Raw genomic sequence first — 17555 nt, 5'->3', positions numbered from 1 at the left:
ACCCATAAAATGTAGTTCTTTATTCGGAAACTCATCAAAAACAACACCAAGTCTGTTTGTCCCATCGTAACACTTCTGCGCATAATTGTCCCACCAAGTATTTTCTTTCACGGAATCATTAGTTATACGAAGCATTGAGTCTTGTTTACATACTGTATTGTAAGCAGTGGTGTCACGGTTCGCTCACTCGAATCGTGGTTCAAACGATACGTCATGACGCTCAAGCGTGGTTCGCTCATGATTTCGAACCAAGCACGAGCGAACCACGATCCGAACGTCTGCCGTGGTTCGCATGAACCTTTGCTCTCTCATCGCGAATGAGAGTGAGAGGGACCATCAATGAGCGGTTCGCAAGAAGAGCTAAAAAAAACAGCACTCAGAGAAAAACATTTCATGATTTTGTCAACAGATGGTGACTATGGAGGGCTACAGAGCATGGCTTCAACAACTCATTGGGATGTCCTGGGTCTTCCAATGACTCCCTGGATTTATTATCCCTGGATTTATTATCGTAACAAGCAAGAGGTCTGCGGTTTATGACTGCAGATCATACCCGCATAGCTCCAGTGAGTATGGTAGACTTTTTATGCTATGTTGTTATGTCCTTGGTCAACAGGGGACTCCTGGTTCCTTGGGGACCATTCACAAACGTGGACACTTTTATGGAAATCTCACTCTCCCCCATCGTGGACAATTTCCATTCAAATTAAATCTTTTTTCTATGGAGCGTGGTTAATCGCCATAGACCCCCCCCTCACCCTAAGGTTACCACGTAGTTTATGGATGGTTCCTTGATAACTTTATCGTTAACAAATTTGAACAATTTTGTGGGAGTAAAAAATAAAAACAAATAAGTTTTTCTATCAGTGCCTACATTCTCCGTTGGCGAACCGTTCGCTGAACGCTCTCTTTACTCCGTTCAGAGCGGAGTGGCAAGCGAGCAGAGAAATGATGATCGAAATTTTGGTTCGCGAACCGTTCAAACCCGCCGCTCTGAGCGTTCGATAAGCGTTCACACGATAGGTTCGTCGATTGAGAGGCTATGATACGCTCAAAAGCGAACCGTGACACCAAGAGGGTTATAAATAAGAGTGATAAACTACTAACTGGGGCGATTGGGGACACATAGGACAAATAAGAACCCACGGGACAATTATGCGTAGAAACACAGAAATCGATCGAAAAATTTCAATCGCGTTTTTCTCAGTTGCACTTTTATGAACAAAGGACAGTTATGCGTAGAATGGCAGTACAGTACTAATTGTTTTGTTCTGTTCCTGTTTTAAGGCTAGTACGCAGGTCGGAAGAAAAGGGGTCAAGAAACTGCTTTTCGAACAGCAGAACAAAGGAGAATGTGCGAATTCTTGGGGCTTTTCTTCACCCTCTCTGGCTTGCTTTCGCTGCCGCTGCTGCCCATTTGATTTTTTTCTAGACCGATTCCTTCCGAAGTGCATACACCGCTTTAACTGATATCATTAAAAAAATCAAAACATTATAGAAAATATTTAAAGTGCTAGGCATTTTGCGGATCTGTGAGCTAAAATATATGCCGAATACAAATTTAAATGCTTTAAAATACTTATCCCAGTTGAACCCAGCATATAAAAATGAACGTTGGCAATGAAAAACCCTAATTTTTTTATATGTTTTTGTATTTTTAATTGAATTTTAAAGATTTAAAATTGGTGAAAAAAAAATTTTTTTTTGACGTATTTTACGACCGAAGCCTGTCTAGAGGCGAGGTTAAGCGGTGCACGCACTTCTAAAGGAATCGGTCAAGAAAAAAATTAAATGAGCAGCAGAAGTAGCTCAAGCGAGTTAGAGAGGGTAAAGAAAAGCCCCAAGAAATCGTTCCCTCTTTTTTTTCTGCTGTTCGTAAAGCTGTTTCTTGACCCCTTTCCTTCCGATCTGCATACTAGCCTTTAGGCTGTAGAGGGTAAAAATAAGTAAAATATTACAAAAATAAGTAAAATTATACAAGAACTGTTTGCTGTCAATTTGCAAATTTTCACTATTCAAACAACTTATTTTGTAGATCTGTTGATTGAAACATGCTTGCTTTCTTCCTATTTAACACTCGATTTCAGTTGAAAACACTTTTATGAACATCAAATTGGTGATATGCCAACATTAGATGCACGATGGAGATATATGCTGTTCCCTTACAATATTTGGCAGTGCTGCCATTTTTTATAATAAATATTATGGTTTTTGAAAGCATAGCGAATTTTATTCAAAATGCTAATGGTAGTAATAAATTCAACATTTCTAGCAAAACAATGCAAAACGGCCGTAGTGGGTTTGTAAACAAAGAGTGTATCCTTTTCTTGTCAAATGTAAACATTCTCTAGCGTGAGCAAGATACACTCTATGTTTACAAACCCACTACGGCCCTTTGGCATTGTTTTGCTAGATTTGGATCGTGCTAGATTAATTAGTCAGTTGGTAATTTCTTTAGGCAACATTGATCATTTTGATATAATTTTAATCCGAAAAAAAGACAATTTTGAAACAATATTTTTTGACGATGAAAATTGGAAATGGGACAGAAATTCCGCTTCTGCAAAAATTGAGTGAAGATTGCAACTTTTTCTACATACAACAATTGAGCTTGGTTTTCTGAGTACAATGAAAATTTGTACGTAAACAAAAAGTTTAAAACGAATTGAAAATGGTCGCAACGCTTGCTTAGAGCTTATCCTAGACCTTCTACCTCACCTTATCCCTTCCCAAGAAACCATCCAACTCCTAACGAAACTTATTTGGAAGTGGAGATTTTCCCTTGTCCCCTTAAAAAAGTGGTGCGTTCCGTCTTCCTAATCCTTTTTCTTGTCCATGGTGCGCATCGGTGATGAGAGCGGCCGCAATTTAACGGCTATTATGGTGCTGAGAATCTGGTTAAGGTTCTGGAAAAATCAGCAAATAGACATGACGAAATCCAGTCGGAAACCGAGTCCGAAATTCGCTAAAATCACCGTCTCCAAAACGAAGCGAACAAAAAATTTTCAACGGATTTTTCGATGGCCAAGCCTACTGCGTAAAGTTGACCGCAAAGATGAATCTATGAAATCGATTGAAACGTGGATAGCTCCCGCACACGGTCCGTTCCGCCATTAAAATATGTAACCAATGAATGATGGTAATGTGCTCTTCTTTAATTGGGTACTAAAGCCCTATGCCAATTTTTATGTACAACTGTAAAAAACACGATTAAAAACCATTTCTGATCACTTTTTTTCATTTTAATGCAAAAAAAAAATATTGACAAGACAACATTTTTTCGATGGATCAACTATGGTCCCCTTGGAACGAGCTGTCAAGTAGGAGCTTTTCTGTCAAGAAGGACCGCGAGGTTAATTTTTCAAAATTGATTTAAAAATCCATTTTAAACTCTTTGTGGTCGTACAAAGGGTCATTGTACTCAGAAAAATAAGCTTTATCGCTGTGAACAATAATATCAGCAATCTAAGCTTCATTTTAGGACCCAATTCAACGAAACAAGAGAACAGTGTTATTTATTTTGAAGATTATTTTAAGAGTTCAAAACAAATCTAATGACTTCCTCTAAGAACCGTAATTCTTCTGTTTAGCACGACCAGAACCAACACATTCAAATTCAATTATCGCGTTCTTATTGCTTGTTAGTAGGGCCCCCTTTTCGCAAACACTTTTATTTATTATCCGACTGCACATTTGCATTTCGCACATCATCGTTACTTCCACTGCAGGTCAGTTAGTCCGTTCGTCCCCGCCAAGATGGTCATCGTCGCTAAGAAATGGATATACGCCAAGGCGTTCTCCGGTTTTCCAACCGGAGAAAATTTCCGCCTCGAGCAGGAAACCCTCGGCGAGCTGAAGGATAATGGTGAGTTTGGGTTAAACGTCAAAAGTACCGACCGCCTCCTTTGATTCTGATTTTTTTTTCAGAATTCCTCGCCGAAGCGCTCTTCCTCAGCGTCGATCCGTACATGCGACCGTACATGGCGCAATATCCGGAGGGTTCCGTCATGATCGGAGGGCAGGTGGCCAAGGTGGTTGCCAGTCGGAACGCGCGCTTCCCCGTGGGTTGTCACGTGCATGGGAGCTTCGGTTGGCGCACGCATACGATTTGCAATCCGGACGAGGGCGAGAAAAATTGGGCGCCGTATTTGTTGCCGGATTTTGGACAGGAACCGCTTTCGCTGGGGGTTGGAGTGCTGGGGATGCCGGGTTGTACGGCGTACTTTGGATTTTTGGAGATTTGCAGGCCGAAGGAGGGGGAGACGGTTGTGGTGAGTGGGGCGGCCGGGGCTGTTGGAAGTCTTGTTGGGCAGATCGGGAAGATTAAGGGATGTAGGGTGATTGGGATCGCCGGGACGGATGAGAAGTGTGCGTGGCTGAGGGAGCTCGGGTTTGACCATGCGATCAACTATAAAACGGCGGATATTGGGGCGGAACTGAAAGTGGCCGCTCCGAACGGAGTGGACTGCTACTTTGACAACGTCGGAGGCAAGACGACGGAGATCGTGCGGGGACAGATGAACAACTTTGGCCGGATTTCCGTGTGTGGAACCATTTCCAACTACAATGCGGAACAACCGACGATGGTGGTTGATCCGCAGCGGGACTACGTTTGGAAGCAGCTTCGTCAGGAGGGTTTCATGTGCTGGCGCTGGCTTGATCGTTGGGTCGAGTGCATTAAACAACATCTGATTTGGATCAAGGAGGGGAAGCTCAAGTACCGGGAGACCTTTACCGATGGGTTCGAGCAGATGCCGAAGGCCTTCATCGGAATGTTGAACGGAGAGAATGTCGGAAAGGCGGTGGTCAAAGTTTGATGAAGATTTTTATTGTCGTTTATTTTGTACTGTTTTAAGATCCACGATACGTGGAATATCCAAACGGATTCAGCAGCAGTGGAATGTGGTAGTGTTGACTGGCGTCCTTGATGTTGAATACAATCTGTAATGAAAACCCAACAACTCAAACATCTTTCTCTCAATCCCCAAAAACAAACATCCCTCACCTCCACAAACGGGTACAGCGTCTCGACCTGCAGTCCCTCGTAGTACTGGCCAACCTCGAACCGCAGCTTGTAGATCCCACTCGTAAAGCCAGCCGGATTGTCCCCGTAGAAGCCCTTGTACCGACCATCGCCATCGGTCACCCCCTGGCCAGCCTTCTCCCAGGCATCCCCGGCGTTGGAAGTACCGCGGAACAACGTAACTGCCACGTTGGCCGCCGGCCGGCCACGGCTCGTGTCCAGGATGTGCGTTGAAAGACCCATGACTTGAGATTTGAAGAAGCCACCGCTGACTGATAAGATTCAAGTCGTTTGCGGTGGAGCGATCTTGTGGAATTAATGATAAGTTTGGGTTGCTTGGCAGTGTATTTGTGTTGGATGCTGGATGCTCAAATGTGAGATCATTGTAGTTGTGGTGGAAGATGATCTTTTCACAAGAAGACACCATTACGGGCGAACAATCTATTCCAAATTTATTCCATCTCAACTGTACATATAGTTGATAAAGTGATTATTGTTGTGGCAAAATTTATCAATTCTGGGAAGATTTTCAACCCAAAAACTAATTTCGGAAAACTTCTAAGAAGAACTTGTTTTGCAAAAACAAATCATACCTACACCAAAACCTACACTTTTTTTGTAAAAAAGATTTAAAAATACCAGGGACCATTTTCCCTTTAACGGTGCACATCAACCAGAGCTTTTGCATCCAGATTTTTGTTACAGACATATAAGTAACTATCTTCAAAACTATCGATATGATTTTTCATTCATCCCCTAAAGTACTGTGCACAAAGTAATATACAACAAAGTTTGACTAATTTTACAATCCCGCTAAGTTTGAAAATTTTGGAGTAAGAAGACAGCAAATATATTTGAAATCAAATTGAATTTTCAATTTATTGCAAGAATATTTTTTCAGGAAAACAAATGTTTTCTTAAAAATATAGATTTTTTCAATTAATGATTGTAAAACCAGCAAAGTTGTTGGCTGGGAAGATTTCCCACCCAAACTTCTTTCTTTCTTCAACGAATTCCCGAAAACTTTTGATTAGAACTTTGTTACAAGGTCAAACAAAAGATACACTTTTTTTGTTAAAAAAAACTACATTTGAAGTAACAGGGACCATGCGTCGACACTGAATATTCTATTTGGAAATTTCTAATGGAGACGCACAATATTTATTTTTTTAAAACTATAGATTTCAAATAAAAAGCATTATTTCCAAAATTGGTAAACAAAAAGTAATAACTTTATTCATTGCCTTTGTCAAACAATTGGAAAATTCACGCAACAATATTTTTCCTCAATAATGCATTTAGTTTAGTTTACGACGACGTCCCTTTAAAAATTTAAATAAAATACAGAGCGGATTCGTTAATTCGAATTTCGCTGCTTCGAATGTCCGCTAATTTGAATGCTCGCTAATTTGAACGTATTCGAATTAAAAAGCTATCATCCGTCAAAACCAGTTGCCAAACTGATGTTGACGTTTCAACCCCATTGTTCGACAATTTTCGAATACGTGGTTTCAAGCTTTTGACAGCTGTCAGTCGTTCCAATTAGCGAATTTGGATTCACTCATTTGAATGCAGTTCCATTCGAGTTATCGAATCCGCTCTGTATAAGAACGTACAGTGCCATCCCGTTTTTGAAAAAAAAAAACGAATTTTTCAAAAACGGTCTTCTTGGTGAAGTTTTAGATAAGTTTTCGATCAAAAATTTAGAACAAAAATGCAGTTAGTCTCATTCTTCAGACATTTTTGACGAGTTTGCCGTAAATTTCTATTTGGCAAGGTGGAAAACTGTTTTCAAATGTGTCTTTGATTTTTTGTTATCTACAAAATTGCAATAACATTGATAACATTGATTTTAAGCAGTTTAATGAATTATCAAAACAAAGCCGAGCGCAAATTATTTTGACTCAGCTTTGAGCGACATAACGCAGTTGGTCTCTCTGAATCATTCGCTGTACTTCCCGAATGGAGTGCGAGCGAGAGCAAAGAGAGAGAGTATTCAGTCGCGATCGGTATGGAAGTGACAAACGGTAGGAAACAGTCAGAACAGTTTTTCGTCACGTTCGATTTGTGATCGCGAGTAAATGAGTCTTTTTGGAGCAATCAGGACCCTTGTTTTTGAAAAATAATAACATTGAGGAATTTTTCAACAAAATACTGTTTTTTTCATTATAAATGGACTGCTTTTGTTAGAAATAGTGGAAAAGAAACCCACAAAAACATTACTATACAAGAAAAAATTATTTCAAAAGAATAATACGGTACTTGAAATGTGTTCGAATTCAACTTATTTAAATAAAACTTTTTAAAACTCTGCTCGTGTTTGCAACAAATACTGAAATAGGTTTTATTTAATGTGAAAGAATGAAAAATTGCTTGAATTGAAAAAAAACTACCACAAATATTATTAAACAAGAACAGAAAATTTTGAAATAATCAAAAACTCACAGAAAAAATACAGAAATAAGAAAAAGATGGTTTGAAAGAATATAAAATATACTAGGAAAAATGTTCCAATTCAGATTGTTTTTCATTAATCTTATAGAGAAAATTACAAAATGAAAAAAAAAACTTGAATGAATAAATAATAACCTTCGGGAAGTCGCATGCTTTGGCATTTCATACAAGTGTCATTACAAAGTGTGTACAAAGTACAAGTACGCGACCGCCGGTGGGAAACAAGACACAGATGCTGCTTTTGGACTTTTTATCATTTTCTCACTTTCGAACTTTTAGCCTTATGTCTTTTGTCTTATACAACCCTCAAATTTGTATGAAACATTTCACGCGACTTCAATCGCAGCGATCGCAGCTGACCGCACGAAAGCGCCGCCATGTGCGGACCCCTCTGGAATTTAAGAGGTTGCGAAATACCGCGCGACTACTACGATCTCGTCAGTCCATACATGGACACCTTGGTTCCCACCTCACACAACCACCTACCCAGCGACACCGAGTACCATGGTAACGTGAAAACAACATTCTCACCGCATTGGAACTCCCGCGAGCAGGTTGCTAGATTGCTCAAACGTGTGTATACTTAACGAGACGCTACTCATTCGGTGTACGCAGACAGCTGTGAGTTGAGTTGAGTTCTGTTTCAATGAGTGTAAGGGATGCTGAGCATTTTTGAATGTATTTTTGATTTTTATTTTATAAAAAATTGTATAATTTGTCCAAATTTGCTCAACCGATCAATTATAAAACGAATTTGGAAAAGAAATAAACAAAAATATTGTTGCATTATGAACTCCAAATCCTCTACTCCACACATACAACCTTCTTCTGAATCGCGCCCAAATAGCGGTAGTGATAGTAAACATAACCGTATTGAGAGAAGAGAGCCACCGCCGACGAAATCCAGAAATACCAGTTCCAGCGTCGGTTTGTTGTTATGAATGATTTAGTTGGCTTTCCACCGTCGGCCGAGACAGAACCACTTTTTCCCCCGTTGGATCCCGCGGTGTTACGGTCGCGCGAACGTCGCCGCAATTAGTTCCAGATTCGTTCTCCCGTGACGTTTGTGCACCTCTCGGCCACTTCCACCACCTTGAGCCTCGTGCGCGGCCTACTACGGTTGCAAGCCTGGAAGCGCGCGCGCGCGCGCCCTTACCTTGCAGTAACGCAGTATGTGAACATTCCCGTGAATAAGCGTGTGTGTTTCGTAATTTGCATATTTGCTCAATCAACGAGGGACGGCGTCGTCGTCGTCGTCGTCGTCGTTGGCCCACATTCGGTGGAGGGCGGCCCCACCTGGAACGGCGCGGGGGGACACCTCCTGCACAACTTGCTATAGTTACGGTCCGAAGTAAACAAGAGTCTTCTTTGTGTTTTGTGACAACAACAGAGGCGGAAAAGAATAGCATCAAGCGGTGAAGATTTTCCACGGGGAACCGTTTCACCTTAATAAGTTTTCCCTCCCCGCGAGGGAGAGAGACGGAGAGATGATGAGGAAATTTGACGCAGTAGGCGATTGCATCTCGTGCCTAATTTCAGCGATAATTTCCTCGATTTGGATGCCGGAAAGTTAACAACCGAATCATCATCGGAATCGGAAGTTTGCTGGAGAAAAACAGAAGAAGAAGAACGACGACGACGTAGTAGGCGGCAACGTGTGCTACAGCGGCGTAGGAGGCAACGCGCGCGCGACAATCAAATTAAGGTGAAACGCGACGGAATGCGCGCGCGATTATCGCGTTGCCAGCAGTCAGCATGGCACCGTAAAACGGGCTTCGTTTTAATTTGGGTAGGGTTGCCAGCTGAGATAAAAGCGTCTTATTTTAGTGATTAATCAAATGTTACCCAACGCCTAATTAGAGCGGCTCACATTAATTTGTTGCTGAGCTGCACTAAATATGGGAAAACACGTGATTTCATGACTCGAAAAAAAAATTGGAAAAGGAAACTGGCTTGCGTCCAGCGTTTATTGAGTGACAACACTCGACTTCTTCCAAATGTTTCAACGTGCTTAGACAGCTGCAGTTTAGCTTGATTGGACACCAAAATGGGAATTAACTTGTCTAATTGAATATTGAATAAATTCTCGATACAAGGTATTGCACGTACTCAAGGGGTTGTCACATTCTAAATCGGTGTATCGTAGCCGGTGAAATAACAAGCCATAGTCTCAATATTTGAATGAAAAAAGTGTTTTAAAATGCTTTTTGCACTAGTCTGTTGATTTGCAATTATTAGTTTTCTAAAAACATAAAATTTGACGAAAAAAAAATTTAACAAAACAAAATTGTTCGCGGTACTGCACATCGAAAATTTTCAAAAATTCAAGAGATTTTTTATCAAACCAAAACAGCATGTTGATGAAAATGATTCTAAACACAGCGGAATGCATTTTAAATTGATTTCAGCTGATTGCATTTAAATTTCCATTAAAATTTTGATGTTTTTTGTAAATATAATTTTTTGACCCTGATTTTTCGAGCCGATTACGCAGGACTTTTAAAAATTGAAACGTCAAACCATCCACATTAACGACCCCCGGGTCTTTTGTGGTCTCTATTGCAAGTTTCTGCTCGAACCTAGGAGTTCGAAGGCTTGAATGGGGAGAGCACCCAAACCTCTTTTTACTCCAAGGAACCTTCCACCCCAGTGTTTGAACTGACGACCTTTGGATTGCGAATCCAACCGCCGCCAGCGATTCCACCGGAGTAGGCTTGGTTTGGTGTGTTGTTTGTACTTATGGCATGGAGACGACTCCTACACCTGGAATGACTTAACGGCCTAACAACCAAGGCCGGGACCGACATTTTACTTCCTCTTCCGATGGAAGGTTGCAGCAGATGGGAATCGAACCCAGAATCATCCGCTTACAAAGCGGACAGCGTAACCATTTGGCCACGCACTGCCACAATTTTAACGTGCATTTTTTGAATTCTTTAAAGAATTTTTTTGTGAGGTATTGCTTTTCAGTTAGGCTTAGTGATTTTTCAAGCTCCATAATTGCAATTTTTACGGAGACTCCAAAACACCGAATTTCAGGGATCGTGAAAATATCTTAAAATGTCAAAATTGTAGAAATTTTTTATTCTCACGAGCTAAGCTGCCGCTCTAATCTAGTCCGTCCCATATGTAAACAAGCCGAGAAAAACGCAATCCAAATTTGTCCCGCCCATAAGGCTACGTGTTAGGATTTTACGAAAAAAATGAATTCGCTACGGTTTTCTGGAATAAACTACTTAATTTTATTGGTTTTTCTGATAGCTTACATAATTTTGAACCAAACTGCATCGTTAACTCAAAATTGACGAAATTACATATAGAACGGACTTGATTTGAGCGGCAGTAAGGCTGGTACAAATTTTATTTAAAGTTTTTGTCTGGTTTTTTTTTTTTTTTAATTAAGGCTGGTACAAATATTTTTAAAAGTTTTTGTCACCCCCTTCAAAATTGGCCCGAAAAATCAGGGGGCAAAAAATATTTTACAATAAACTTCAAAATTTCAATGAAAATTCAAGTGCAGCCAGCTGAAATCAAATTAAAATACATTCTTCTGCGTTTAAAATCATTTTTAGCATGTTTGGGTTTATTAAAAATCTTAAGATTTTTTGAAAATTTTCGATGCAAAATCTTTTTTTTCGATACAATTTTTATTTTTGTCAGATCTTAGATTTTTTGAAAACTAATGATTGCAAAACAACTGAACTAGTGTAAAATGCATTTTAAAACACTTTTTTCATTTAAATGTGAAGACTATGGCTTGTAATTTTAATTTTTATATTTTTTTTATTTTTTTGCCCCCCCCTTGACCTCGGCCAGGGCCGAGGGACAAAAACTTTTTTAAATATTTGCATCGGCCTAATGAAATAATCTTTATATAATCTTCAACTGACATTGTGTAAAATTTTTTTAATGTTTGTTTTCCATTTAATTTTTCGAATTGTTTATATGATGTTACTAAAACTAGTATAATTAACAAAAAAAGGTTATGTTGATTGAATAATACAGTAGTTGTTCGGTAACTGAGCTGAGAACGTAGCCCAGTCACCGAATGCTGTTCGCTAACTGGGCTGAACGAAAAATAACGAGGGGGCTACGGATGCATAATATTTTTTTGATGAAATATAAAAATAAAAGTTACTCAAATTCAATTACAATGATTACTTTTCATATTTCTCTAATTGTGACTTGAAATTACATAAAAGTTTGAAAAAAGTTTTTTTTATTTGTTGAACATGATTTTTGCAGCCATTAACCCCTCGGTGATTTCGGTTTGTTTTGGTTTTTTGACGTTTGTCTGTTTTTTAACTGGGCTACGGCCCAGTTATCGAGCGCCCAGTTAAAAAGCAGCCCAGTTAAACAACGCCCAGTTACCGAACAACTACTGTAATTCATTTTCGGTGATCATTGATTTAAATTTGTTAAATTTCATGGGATTTCACGGAAATTTTCAAATTTCACGAATTTTAAGCTGTCTGCGTAATCGTGAAAATGCACTTACCATAACTATGATCATAAGCGCATAAGAACTCGAAAAAAATATGTGAGTACAGTCCAGACTCGATTATCCAAAGGCCTTGGCAAAATTTCAATTCGGATAATCGAATCACGAAAAAAAAAATGTTTTTTCGTTGCCTTATTTTTTAATGTTGAGCTTTTGTATGATGTGATTTAGAGTTCTTAAATCCAAAATGGCGGCAAAAATGGCAATGTTCAAATTTTTTTTAAAATCTTTTTTTTTATTTTACAGGCAATCAACCATTTGAATTTGACTAAAATGGGGTCGCAGAGCTTGAATTTGATGTTTAAAGTAAGAAAATAAAAAATAAGATTTTGGCCTTTTGACCGCCATTTTGGATTTAAAAAATTCTTAATTCGATTATCCAAAGTCCCATACTAACCCTTCGGATAATCGATAATCGAAACTTCGGATAATCGAGTCTGGGCTGTATTTAATTTTTTTCATATTTTAAATAAGAACTTTTGAATAATTTGAAAAAGGGTAATTTTGAGGGTATTCGAATTCTGTTATATAATTAGGAAATTTTTCAAGTGAGCAGTACCGTAAACTGGGGTGGCATTGATAGAATTTCAATTTATTTTTGGAATATTTTTAAACTGTTAAGATTTTTTGTCAAGATTATAATTTTTGAAACATATACCTACTGGGGTAGGCCTGTTTTTGAAAAAAAAAGTTTTGTTAATAGTGCTTCAAAAATAGTTTCGTTGAAATTTCTTATTTTGAACTCCGGGGTGACTTTGGCATTCATAATTTTTCATGTTAAAATCAGATTTAAGGTGTTCAAACTTTACTTTCACGTGAAATGTACCATCACTAAGGTTGATGATATAGTTTTCAACAAAAAAAATCAATGTTTATATTTGATTAACTAAGTTTACAAGCTTTTTAACAAAATAAATATACATTTTAGGTTAACAATGTTAAAATTTTGTTAACAATGTCAAAATTTTGCTTAAAATTTGTTTGAATTTAATTGTGTTTATAAAATTATCGACCGTGGTCAGTAATATTCCATAGCATTCCGCACGTAATCAATTTGTACTCTTAATTTTGATGAAAAATATCAAACCTATCAAAGTCACCCCGTTTCAAAATATGTGAAAAAAAAATCATCAGATCAGTTTATTTCACGATATTTTTTCCAAATATTTGTCCCTCAACTTGCGAATATTAGTTTTTTTAAATTCTTATTTGGCGGACATTTTTGGCAGTTCTGGTAAGAGTTCAGCACAAAAAAATAGTTTAATTTAGAATGCTTCACAATCCAGAGTAAAATGTTTAAGTTTGCCCGTCTCTCAGAATTTAAATTGATTTTGACATACCCTTTTGAAAGACGGCCAAAATTGCGGTGGGTTTGATTATGAAAAAGGCAATCAACAGTTCAAATGTTACTAAAATGGTGTTGTAGAACTCGAATTTGGTGTAAAAAGTCAGACAAAACACAGGAAAAAGGGTGTTTTGTCATGATTCGACTATCCAAAGTTTCTAAAAAAAACATTTTTGATTAAGTTGATCAAAACAGACATATTTATATGTATGACATAAGACGGTAAAAAATCACCTAACATTGTTGCCATTCTTTTATTCATGAAATTTGAAGAAAAAACAAATAGCTTCATTTTAGGTAGAACAAAAAACAATTTCTAAACAAGAAATACTGAATGTTAAGATAAAGTTGGGCGTTTTTGAAAAGACATCTGAAAAAAAATTAAAGAGCATATGCAATTGAAACAAATAATTTAGCTGTTGAAAGATGTGAATTCAATATAAAATACAAATATCCCGGAATCCAGGGAAAGCATAGCAATAAAGTTTTAAAAATCACCCTCCACTGGCAACCCTACCCAACATGTGCGTGACCGTGCGCGACCCACCCCCGAAAATAACTCCCAAATCCAGCTGTGATAGAAAAATGCTGCCACGGCCGTCGTGCTGGCGAAAAATTCCGCACCAACGCTCGCGTGTGACGCTAATTTTGGCTGCCCAAATCCGATTATAGAAAAAAAAGGAAGGAAAAAAAATCAAAAAAGTTTAACGTAAACACGCCCAAAACATCAAAGTGAACAAACATGCATCCGCGCAAGTGACAGTTTGAATTTTTTTTTCGCGACGACTGCTTCGATCGACGTCCGAAAGTCAATCACCGCAGAGTAGCACCGGTTTTGCTTGGCTCTCCTCTAATTGAGAGCGGAAGTTGTTTAGAGAGTCGGCGGAGCCCAGCGCTTGTCGTAATTGCTGGGAAGAGGCGCAAATTCCGCGCGCGCTCTGAAAAGTGAGTTTTTTGCTTACCTCGTCTTTTTCTGCTAAACTATGGCATAAGGTCGCGAGTTTTCCGCGATTAAGTTTGTAATGCACAATACCTACACAATGGTTACCTTTCTCCTTCAACCGGCTCTTGGCCTTCTGTGATGGACGCCAACGAAGACGACGAGCGAAAGGTTTTTTACTCGTTTATGTTGCTTTTATTTTTATTTAACGTGCAAGAAGGGGCGCCACAACTAGGTTACTAGATCGAAGGGAAGATTGCAGAAAGTCCGGCGAGCGCGAAAGTGACTCGCTAGTTTGGTTTTAGCGTATATTAGTGGGTATGTCTATCTAGCGTTTTTTTTTCTTCTTCGTCTTCTTTTTTGCCTTTGTTGTTTTGTCGGTGCCCTCCAATTCCACGCTCACGCGGACGATAATTAATTGTTCTATTTACTACACATCTCGTTGGCACGCTATGACACTCCTCCTCCCCTTGCTCCCTTTAATGGGATGCGCCCAACTCTTTATCGGGATTAGGGGAGGTTCGGTTTAGTGTGCATCGACCAAACATTTGATTTGACAGCTTTTCTAACCTCAAAATTGGCAACACTTCTTGAAGACGTCAAATCTACACTCTCATTGGAATTAATGATGGTTTGAAATTGGTTACCTCCTCCTTGAGAGGGGTCTAATCTGTCCCTGGTGGTGCTCAATGAATGACGGTCACGGTGCTGGCCGGTTCCGTCGTCAGTCAAGCCCTATTACAAGTTCAGTGGATCACGGCTTCTTTCGGTTTTGTTTAATTCGTTTTTATTTTGCTTCCCACAAGGGTACTCTCGCTCTCTGACTCAGCTCAGACCACTCGGGGGTTGCTCTTTATTTGGCCACGGCAGCAGCCGGTAGAGGGCGCGAAATGGATGGCCGAATGACGTGCACGCTTGAACCTGGTGGTTCGAGTGTCCATCTCCGGGGACAAGTGCGAGACGTTTCGGTATTTTTCGCGTTGGTGATTTTGGGCTTGCGGTGACAGTTGGAGAAGAAATAACACTTTCGCGCGCGGGTTGAATTATTCATGAAGTTGGCTAATTGTTAGGCAACGTGTAAAAATAGAACTGTCATGTGAAGATTTTTGGTAAAATCTCTTAAAAAATGTCGTCCCGTTTATCCTTTCCAAAAATATTGTCAATATTGAAAATTCAATACTTTGTTGGTAGTTTTTGCATTGTTTTCAACGTTAGTATCAAAGGATTTAACATGGAATTTTAAATTAATTAAAAAAAAATACTTCGCGATCCTGTCCTACTTGACAGCTCGTTCCAAGCGGACCATAGGTGGTCCATCGAAAACATGTTGTCCTTGAAAGAATCAGTCAGAAATGGGTTTTAAGCATTTCTATCAACGTCATACAGAAAAATTAATATATGGGTCATTCCAGGTTAACTGAGTACACCTTTGGACTCGACCTTCACCGATTTGGACCAAACTTGGAGGGAACGTTCATCTATCGATAGTTAACAGAAATCCCAAGTTTGGTGCTGATTGAAACATCCCTCTATTTTTGGCACCGCCCTCTTTTTTGGCGATTTTCTAAAAAACTTGTTTTTCTTTTTTCTTTGAATCATAGCTTTGCAACTAATTGAGCAAAAGACTTTTTACAGGTTGCATTTTATAGAAAATTTTCCAAGGAATTCGACAAAAATAAAATGTTAACCCTTAAATGCCCACTAATATTATATTTTAACGTATTAAGTATTAAAATTTAGTTTTGACCAATTCGTTATATTTTATTTGTTTTATTTTATCACCATCGTGTTCCCCGGACAATTTTACATAACAATCAATGTAGACCTCAAACTAAAATGAACTATTGGCGAGATACAGTGATTTTACTGAAAAAAGTTTGATTTTGCGCTGCACTTTGTCCTATGAATTCAAATCCGAAATAAGTTTCTCACATATAAAAACCGAACTATGCGGGATTCACCCCTTTTTGCTGAAAAGTACACCATGTACTTCCGAGTGCTGCGCAAAACCAAACTTTATTCGGTAAAATCGCGATATCTCGCCGACCGTTCATTTTAGTTTGAGGTCTACATTGATTATTATGTAAAATTGTCCGGGGAGCACGATGGTGATAAAATAAAACAAATAAAAATATAAGGAATTGGTCAAAACTGAATTTCAATACTTAAAACGTTGAAATATAATATAAGTGGGCATTTAAGGGTTAAAATTTTAATTTTATCGAATTCCTAGGACAATTTTCTATAAAATGCAACCTGTAGAAAGTCTTTTGCTCAAAAAGTTGCAAAGTTATGATTCAAAGAAAAACTAGTTTTTTAGAAAATCGTCAAAAAACGGGGCGGTGCCAAAAATAGAGAGATGGTCCAATCAGCACCAAACTTGGGATTTCTGTTAACTATCGATAGATGAACGTTCCCTCAAATCGGTGAAGGTCGAGTCAAAAAGTGTACTCAGTTGACCTGGAATGACCCATATGCTCTAGAAATAATATAAAATTCATAAACTCATGAATTTTTATTCACGATTTTATGGATTTTATTCATGAAATCGATTGGTTCACGAGTTAAAATGATTCCGAGAATAACTTGAACCTTATTTTTTTTGTTCGAAAAAATCGGAATACAGAGAGCAAAATACTTCTTCATTACAGTGCAAAACTAATCTGCATTTAAAAATCTGCACAGAGTGTGCCAACCCGAGCTGCACTCGGTTAATTAGAGAATATTTTACCTTTCTCTTCAACTTCCTCTCGAGCCAACAAAACCACAATAAAAAACTGTTTTCCAGTGACATCAAGCAAACAACCAGTTGATCCATCCCCATCATCGCCAGTTCATTCCAAACCAAGCCAACCAAAGCATCTCTCGGTGATGAATTCCCGTAAATAACGATCCGATGCAGTGAGCTTTTTTTCAAATGTTGCTATATTATTTTTTATTTGCTTTTGTTGCTCCTCTATGCACACACGCACACTCACATAATCTGGTGTACACAGGTATTTAATACCGTAATTCCGATTCTCTTTTTCTTTTCTGGATAGCTGAACCGAACCGAGAGAACGGGGGAGAGGGGGCGTTTGATGTGGTGCTGTCCCGTAGATTGTGCGATGAACTGTCAGAAAAGCATTAAAGTTTTTTTTAAATCAAACTTTAATATTCAGTTATTTTAGAAAGTCAAAAAAATGTAAAGATGTTAAATTTATTAAAATCTTGCAGATATTAAGGAGAAATAAAAATCAAATATTTCCAAAAGTCAAGCAGCAGTGCTCCCAGAAAACCTTTTTCACAGACC

General features: G+C 38.5%; 3 protein-coding genes across 8 annotated transcripts in view; 2 read left to right on the top strand and 1 right to left on the bottom strand.

The window, feature by feature from the left end:
• The first annotated feature begins 3658 nt into the window (after positions 1 to 3658).
• On the top strand, positions 3659 to 4961 carry LOC6047048 (prostaglandin reductase 1). Its single transcript, XM_001864121.2, has 2 exons — positions 3659 to 3865; positions 3928 to 4961. The coding sequence occupies exons 1-2, from the start codon at positions 3757 to 3759 to the stop codon at positions 4815 to 4817; spliced, it is 999 nt and encodes a 332-aa protein (XP_001864156.2). The 5' UTR covers positions 3659 to 3756; the 3' UTR covers positions 4818 to 4961.
• On the bottom strand, positions 4807 to 5365 carry LOC6047047 (5-hydroxyisourate hydrolase). The gene is made up of 2 exons (XM_038248750.1): positions 5006 to 5365; positions 4807 to 4941 (listed from the first exon to the last, which is right to left on the bottom strand). Exons 1-2 carry the CDS (start codon positions 5264 to 5266, stop codon positions 4852 to 4854), a joined length of 351 nt encoding a protein of 116 aa, XP_038104678.1. The 5' UTR covers positions 5267 to 5365; the 3' UTR covers positions 4807 to 4851.
• Positions 5366 to 8431: 3066 nt separating this feature from the next.
• LOC6047045 overlaps positions 8432 to 17555 on the top strand; it is a 16952-nt gene continuing 7828 nt past the window's right edge. The window contains exons 1-2 of one of the 6 annotated variants that reach the window (XM_038248250.1): positions 8432 to 9182; positions 13996 to 14268. The gene's annotated coding sequence lies outside the window, so the exon portion shown is untranslated. Of the gene's footprint in view, positions 9183 to 9243; positions 9267 to 13895; positions 14269 to 17555 lie in introns of those variants that run through there. The other 5 variants (XM_038248249.1, XM_038248251.1, XM_038248254.1 and 2 more) reach the window with 5 other exon arrangements.

Source organism: Culex quinquefasciatus, chromosome 1 (assembly GCF_015732765.1).
Source record: "Culex quinquefasciatus strain JHB chromosome 1, VPISU_Cqui_1.0_pri_paternal, whole genome shotgun sequence".
Taxonomy (NCBI): Eukaryota; Metazoa; Arthropoda; class Insecta; order Diptera; family Culicidae; genus Culex; species Culex quinquefasciatus.
This window is presented reverse-complemented; position numbering and strand designations above follow the sequence as displayed.

Coding starts and splice junctions, on each gene's coding strand:
- LOC6047047 (XM_038248750.1), bottom strand. CDS start 5,266: ATGGGTCTTTCAACGCACATCCTGGACACGAGCCGTGGCCGGCCGGCG. Junction 4,942..5,005: donor CGCTGTACCCGTTTGTGGAG/GTGAGGGATGTT, acceptor TTTTCATTACAG/ATTGTATTCAACATCAAGGA.
- LOC6047048 (XM_001864121.2), top strand. CDS start 3,757: ATGGTCATCGTCGCTAAGAAATGGATATACGCCAAGGCGTTCTCCGGT. Junction 3,866..3,927: donor CGGCGAGCTGAAGGATAATG/GTGAGTTTGGGT, acceptor TTTTTTTTTCAG/AATTCCTCGCCGAAGCGCTC.